This window comes from Pleurodeles waltl, chromosome 4_1 (assembly GCF_031143425.1).
Source record: "Pleurodeles waltl isolate 20211129_DDA chromosome 4_1, aPleWal1.hap1.20221129, whole genome shotgun sequence".
Taxonomy (NCBI): domain Eukaryota; kingdom Metazoa; phylum Chordata; class Amphibia; order Caudata; family Salamandridae; genus Pleurodeles; species Pleurodeles waltl.
This window is the reverse complement of record NC_090442.1, coordinates 92331195-92338939: the sequence shown is the minus strand read 5'-3', so window position 1 is coordinate 92338939 and position 7745 is coordinate 92331195. Positions and strand designations below refer to the sequence as shown.

The following is a 7745-nucleotide window of genomic DNA, read 5'->3' as shown; positions in this document are numbered from 1 at the left end:
AGAATTATTAGGCAAGTTGTATTTTTGAGGATTAATTTTATTATTGAACAACAACCATGTTCTCAATGAACCCAAAAAACTCATTAATATCAAAACTGAATATTTTTGGAAGTAGTTTTTAGTTTGTTTTTAGTTTTAGCTATGTTAGGGGGATATCTGTGTGTGCAGGTGACTATCACTGTGCATAATTATTAGGCAACTTAACAAAAAAAAAGATATACCCATTTCAATTATTTATCATTACCAGTGAAACCAATATAACATCTCAACATTCACAAATATACATTTCTGACATTCAAAAACAAAACAAAAACAAATCAGTGACCAATATAGCCACCTTTCTTTGCAAGGACACTCAAAAGCCTGCCATCCATGGATTCTGTCAGTGTTTTGATCTGTTCACCATCAACATTGCGTGCAGCAGCAACCACAGCCTCCCAGACACTGTTCAGAGAGGTGTACTGTTTTCCCTCCTTGTAAATCTCACATTTGATGATGGACCACAGGTTCTCAATGGGGTTCAGATCAGGTGAACAAGGAGGCCATGCCATTAGATTTCCTTCTTTTATACCCTTTCTTGCCAGCCACGCTGTGGAGTACTTGGACGCATGTGATGGAGCATTGTCCTGCATGAAAATCATGTTTTTCTTGAAGGATGCAGACTTCTTCCTGTACCACTGCTTGAAGAAGGTGTCTTCCAGGAACTGGCAGTAGGACTGGGAGTTGAGCTTGACTCCATCCTCAACCCGAAAAGGCCCCACAAGCTCATCTTTGATGATACCAGCCCAAACCAGTACTCCACCTCCACCTTGCTGGCGTCTGAGTCGGACTGGAGCTCTCTGCCCTTTACCAATCCAGCCACGGGCCCATCCATCTGGCCCATCAAGACTCACTCTCATTTCATCAGTCCATAAAACCTTAGAAAAATCAGTCTTGAGATATTTCTTGGCCCAGTCTTGACGTTTCAGCTTGTGTGTCTTGTTCAGTGGTGGTCGTCTTTCAGCCTTTCTTACCTTGGCCATGTCTCTGAGTATTGCACACCTTGTGCTTTTGGGCACTCCAGTGATGTTGCAGCTCTGAAATATGGCCAAACTGGTGGCAAGTGGCATTGTGGCAGCTGCACGCTTGACTTTTCTCAGTTCATGGGCAGTTATTTTGCGCCTTGGTTTTTCCACACGCTTCTTGCGACCCTGTTGACTATTTTGAATGAAACGCTTGATTGTTCGATGATCACGCTTCAGAAGCTTTGCAATTTTAAGAGTGCTGCATCCCTCTGCAAGATATCTCACTATTTTTGACTTTTCTGAGCCTGTCAAGTCCTTCTTTTGACCCATTTTGCCAAAGGAAAGGAAGTTGCCTAATAATTATGAACACCTGATATAGGGTGTTGATGTCATTAGACCACACCCCTTCTCATTACAGAGATGCACATCACCTAATATGCTTAATTGGTAGTAGGCTTTCGAGCCTATACAGCTTGGAGTAAGACAACATGCATAAAGAGGATGATGTGGTAAAAATACGCATTTGCCTAATAATTCTGCACTCCCTGTATATTAAAATGGCTGCTCTGTTCAGTCACTATGTCCCAGGTTTGGCAAGGACACAGTGGGGGAATATTGCTCATGCAATTATGCCCTCACATATAGTACGGTGCACCCTGCCTTAGGGTTGGAAGGCCTGCTAGAGGGGCGACTTACCTATATTGCATGCAGTGTGTAGTACACAGGGTACAAAGGCTGTGTGCCATGTCGAGTTTGCATTTTAAGATTGACCAGGACACTGAGCCTGCAACGGCAGTGCTGGGTGCATCTGGGTACATGACCCTAGAAGGTGGCACAATCTTTGCTGCTGCCCTAAGGGGCCTACCCTTAGTACTCCATGCCCTGGGTACCTAAGTACCATTTACTAGGAATGTTTAGTGGCAGCTAAAGATGTTGCTAATTGTGCCAATGCATCACAACAGTTTTGGGAAAGAGATTTGGTCCAGGGAACCTCTTTAGCAGGGGCCATGGGCTCTAACAACTTTGAGACTGCATCATTTACCAGGCAAAAAGTGGGGACTAAACATGACAAAAGGGACCTTTTCTCACACATACATGGTAGGTTAGCCAAAAGGCCTGGCTGAAGACTATGCAGAGGTCTCAATTGAGTGTTTTGTGCATGGGAATGGCTGGCCAACCTGTGGCCAACCACTGCTATGCATGGCCGTAGGTGTGCACAGCAGGTTGGGTGCTTGTTGACCGTTGGGTTGATGGCACTGCTGAAGGTCCATCCATCAATTATATTTATTGTATTACCCCTAACTTATGAAAGCCTATAGCGCACTGTGAGAACTATTGAAATTATTGAATGATAGAAATGTCTCAGTGATGTCAACAATGATGTCATTGAACATGTCACAAGTGATGTAATAGGTGAGGTCATAAGGAGCGCATGATGAGGGTGCAAGTTTTAGTTTGATTCAAATATACATCTATTCTGAGAGAGATGACAATGAAATGCACAATAGACAATAGATTGATACCCGGATCTATTTAAAGTTGAAACAAATTAAGAGCAAGAAAGAAGACAACAAAGGAACATTAAATTAGGGGCGTTGGTCCAAGTGCCCAGGAGGGTGCAGAGTTACAACGTATTATGAGTGGGAGCCTACAGCGAAATTACAGGGTGGACCTGGAATAGCGCACTCACTTCCCCTGGTTATTCCACTTTTCTCACTGGGCTCACAGGAGATCACAAAGGAACCACTTAATTCAGCCCCTCCTGTCTATCTAGCTGTACAAGAAGTGAAGGGGTGAATGAGGAGAGAGAATGAAAGGAGGAGTAGGAAGGATTAACTGAATCAAGCAGATGGCATAGGGACAAAGGAGGAAAAGGTCACATTTAAATGGGCGTAGGGATGGAGCGAGGAAGCAAAGAGGAGTGAGGTAAATGGCTAAGCTGAGGGGACTGAATGGCACTGCATGCATAGAGTATGAATAAGCAGACAGATTTTCAAGTTTTTTCTGATTTGTACGTTTCCTTGAGTTCGCAAGGTAGCTGTATTTATTAATAGCGGGCTATGCTGCAAAATTATGGAGTTGTAGCTTCAATGTAAAAAGTGTAAATTTGTGAATGTATAAATGTGCTCCCAAGTGCAACTCCATTTTATTATTTGTATTCAAATTTATTTTCTCCATGGGAATCATAATTTTCCACTTCTCCTAGCCGCCCCCCCTCCTTAAACAATTCCCAACCCTTCCTGAGCAGGGACTGACTTCTGCCATTAACAGGAGAAGAGACCCTAATCAGGGTTGGATAAGCCTGCTAGGGTTTTGCGAATACCCCACATGCTCACAAGCATGTGGGTGTTTACCTACTTCTTCTGGCCACCCTAACCATGAGACACCTGTCAAACGCCCCTTCGAGCAGATTTTACACAAAATGTGAGTTTACTCTCCTAAACTGAAGAATTTGTGCACAAATGTTTAATCCTCATGGACAAATAGTTTTGTGAAGTGAGTCAAACAACACTAACCAACTCAGGCTTTAGCATCACATCATGTGCTACTGATGGGTCACAACTGAGGCACCACAGAGAGATCAGACTACATTTAATAAGGGAAGAGTTTTATGAAGAAACGTTACTCCTGTGGTGTGAGCTGCACCTGTTGAACTATGGTTAAGCAGTTGCCATTGATGCAGAACATTATAAAAGCATTGATGTCTAAGGAGACATCAAGCAGAGCCATATCTCAATACTGTGGCCTCTCACTTTGTAGAACAGAAGTTTAATTGCTAAAGTGTTCTTCATTGTAATTTAATATGTGTTGCTTTTCCATGAGTCCAGGTGTATTTTATCTCAGGATACTGTTTTTAAATATGAAGGGGCGAATTTAAGAAATGTGGCCCTGCATCCAATGCAGCGCCACTTTTCTTGCACTCCCTTTGTGCCCCATAACGTACCCATGTGTGCACCGTATTGAACATACGGCACACCATGGCGGTAGTTAGAGAACTAGCGTCTAAATTTTGGACGCTAGTTTGGCGCTTTGCAGGATTATTGCCAAAAATGTTGACACTAATCCTACAAACCATATCGAAAACAATGGTGTGCCTCCTTTTAACGCCTGCTCTCGGCCGCTAAAATGTAGATTTCATTGCGCCATTTTTTCAGCCCCCCTTTCATACACTATGCCTGGCTTAGGAATAATGTGACGCAAGGTGTTACAAAGTGGCACAATGCATGCATTGTAAATATGGCGCAGCGTCTTTGCCGTAATATCGCCACATTAGTGTAAAAAAATTACCCTAATATGGCGATATATGGCGCAAGGTCCTCATAAATCTGGGCTGAAGTATTCACTTGTGATCATGCTCTGGCACTTTTGCTGTACAAGCGTTCCAATAGTTTATGGTATTATCTCTTTCGAAAGACATTTAGTAGATTTTTTTAAACCATGCAGTCTAAAATATATGATACACACAATGGATTTCCCATGTCTCAGCACTCGGGAACAGTGTAAGAACTCTAAACCCAGCTCGATGATCAACCAACACGAGTGAGAACTGTCGCCACTCTACAACCACACACCCAGCAAGCGCTTGATAAAACTGCCAATATGTTAACACTGCGGTGTATTGCTCGTAGCAATGTGCTTGTCTCGCGAATTGACCACTAAATGCATTGGTCAAAATCTACTACTTGTGAACCGACTGTGTTGTTTTGTGCAACGTTCCAGGTAGAAATTCTCGAAATAAATAAAGAGAAGTGCATAATCATTTGAAACTGTAAAAAATTATTCAAATAAGGCAATAAAATGTAATGCCATTGTTTATTGATGCCACTTTAATGCCAAGTAATGCATCTGTTAAAATCGTTAAATAGTTTTTTTATGTCGACGGCCATCTTCTTGTAAACCCTGGAGTGGGGGGAAAAGGCAATGGATTGACTATGGGACACTGTTTAGTGACGTGTGACTCAACTACAGCTCCCATATTCATCACCAGCTCTGACAGCAGAGCATCCGTTTTAAGATGCCCTGCTTTCAAAAAGTGTAGTAACTGGTGTTATGCGCCTGCTTTCCACACTTCTAAGGCTTTTAATCCAATAACGGCCCACTACTGATGGAGAATGTGACACTGGCAGTTTGTTCCGCTACTCCCGCTTAGTTCTTTTCTAGGTGCTCACTGCGAAGCCACACAACGTCTGTCAACTCCTCAGAGGTTTCTACAACTCCTCAGAGGTTTGTACATTATAGAGTTCACTACTAGTGAAACTTTAGTCTTTCACTTGTTATGATCCCTCGACTTCGGCTAAGAAGCATAAACTAAGTTCATGAATGCAATCATTCACTGACTATACCTGAAGTTTAATTCACTGAACCGATGACATCGAACACTGCTACAACTGAGATATTGCTTTCAGAAGCTGAAATTTCCACCGCTATTAACAAATCTTCATTAATTAATGGCTGAAAAGCATTGATGAATGCCAATATGCTACTATCCACAGCCGCCATTTTAATGCCCAACTCTACAGTGCTAAGTTTCAAAGATCAGTGTCCTCCTTTTACTCACTCATAGATACCATGACTCTCGCTTCGGCCATCACTCTCGCGCAGAGCTTAACTACTGCTGATGGCGCCAGCAGCCATCTGTCCCTAGGGTACACAAGAATGCTAAGGTAACTAAGTGTGTGTATCTAAATGTACACTACACATCATTTATGCCCTCTCTGCGACCATTATACTCTGTCTCTGTCTCCCAGCAGTTTTACATTCACAAATCACCCAGCATACTTAATCTCTATTCCCGACAGCTCTCTTGTCTATGCACCAACTCCAGTCTCTCTGTTCTCTCATGATCATCTAAGTTTTCTGAAATTTTCTCTACCACGTTTGTCTCTCATCTATATTGCTCACCTACCAGTTTACTCTTCTCCATGCTGTGTCTTGTTTTCTGCTGTTTCGCCTACTATAATTCTCCCTCACATCTCCTTATACTCAAACACGATCTTTCTTTATTTCCCCTTATCTCTTCTTCTCATCATTCTTCAACCTATTTGGATTAGTGAGTGTGAATTTGCAAATGTTCCTTCAACAAAGAAGATCGTGCAATGGAATAGAAACACTTCTACTCAGTGGAGTTGTGAACCACGACTCTTCGGCTGCTCATGCGAATTGTCTGAAAAGTCGGTGTTGCCCTCGCCTTCGCCTGATACCTCCCATTCTTGCTTAACTGATTAAGATCACTGATAGACCTCCGTGCCCACTGCAGGAGCTCCAGGAGGACCTTGTAACCTTTCAGCTTCTTCTGAAATAAGGTCCCAGTCTCCACCCCAGAGATCCCCATCTCCTTCTCAGGAACCTCGTGCTCCAGAGACACCATCAGCTCCTCCAGGTGGTTGGAGAAGGTCTCAACGTGAATTATGGCAGTACGGATGTCCTCATGGAAATCTGTGGAGGCTGGCGTAAAGTGCTGCTTCTGGTCCTCCAGCACTTCATTAAGAAGGTCTTGGAAAGAGCGGTAAGCTTTTACATTCAATTCCAGTCGCTCTGCCTCTGCCAAGTTACCCCACTGTTCAGTGCTGGCTGAGGGGATGCCATCTACAAAGTCCAAATCCAGTTCAATGTTCAAACCTTGGCTTTCAACCTGAAGAACAGAGATGGAGAAAAAAAATTAAAATGCAGGACATAGTAAAGTAGGACAGTTCAACAATTTTTCTCCCAATTGCATCATTATTATCTGTCTTTGGTAATCTATGCAAAGTAAATGTAAGTTTATAACACATTTAAAATAGGGCAATAATAGACCATTTACTTTCCTGTAACATAGTCTCTCCAAATCTTCACTCTCAAGAGATTACTTCAATAGCACTCCAGTTGGCAGGGTATTGAGGATGATTTTATGTCAATACTGGATGCTAGCATTGTGAATAAACCCCTTCAATGCCACTCCTAACAGCAGCATACGTTGAAAGAATCCACAGAGTACATTTAGTACACAGAGAGTCTTTCCGTGCTGCTCCTCAGACACATGAACACCTTAATTGTCTTGATAAGAGAACCTCTCGCCCTAGAAGTGATCTGTGAGTGGGGAAGGGAGAAACTACATTTATGTTACACATGGTCCAAACTGAACAGTAGAAAGCCAGAATCTGTAGAGGTAAATTAAACAGCTTCCATATACATCTACAATGTCCTTGATAATGTCTCTTCAAACCAACCTGAAAAGGAATTACAGCCGTTGGTGGTGAGGCCATGGCTCTGTTAACAACTTTAGGTTTTAAGTGCAATTATGTTGAATAAGACATTCTGTTCTACTAACTTCAAATCAGAATGGTTGCCAAGAATTCTGTCGATTATCCAACAGGGTACATTGGAAAACCAACAGTAAACAGCAGAATGAAAATGTGCAAGGGTTTTAGGCTATCTGTTAGAAATGGGGTTTCTGGTTGGCTAGAGTATACACCTAAGCCAGGCAGAACCCACCAACTCTAGTCAGGGCAAAGGAGTTACACGTCAAAGATAACCCCTGCTCTCCCCCTTGGTATCTTGGCACGAGCAGTCAGGACTATCCCTGAGGCAATGTGTAAAGCGTTTGCATAACACACACAACACACGTGACACACTATCCCTACCACAAAGGAAACACAACACCAAGTTATATGAAAATAAACTGTATTGTACACAACGCAACTATTAGACCAAACACAACATGTCAGTAATACCCTGGTACTCAAGCAGTTGTCACAACGTTAC

At 42.6% G+C, this 7745-nt stretch overlaps 1 protein-coding gene across 1 annotated transcript in view; it reads right to left on the bottom strand.

Annotated features, from left to right (window-relative positions):
* Positions 1-4803: 4803 nt before the first annotated feature.
* Positions 4804-7745, bottom strand: part of CNTF (ciliary neurotrophic factor) — a 43767-nt gene continuing 40825 nt past the window's right edge. Inside the window, exon 2 of the mRNA XM_069227830.1 lies at positions 4804-6636. Within this exon, the coding sequence (XP_069083931.1) occupies positions 6118-6636 (519 nt within the window). The 3' untranslated portion in view covers positions 4804-6117. The remainder of the gene's footprint in view (positions 6637-7745) is intronic.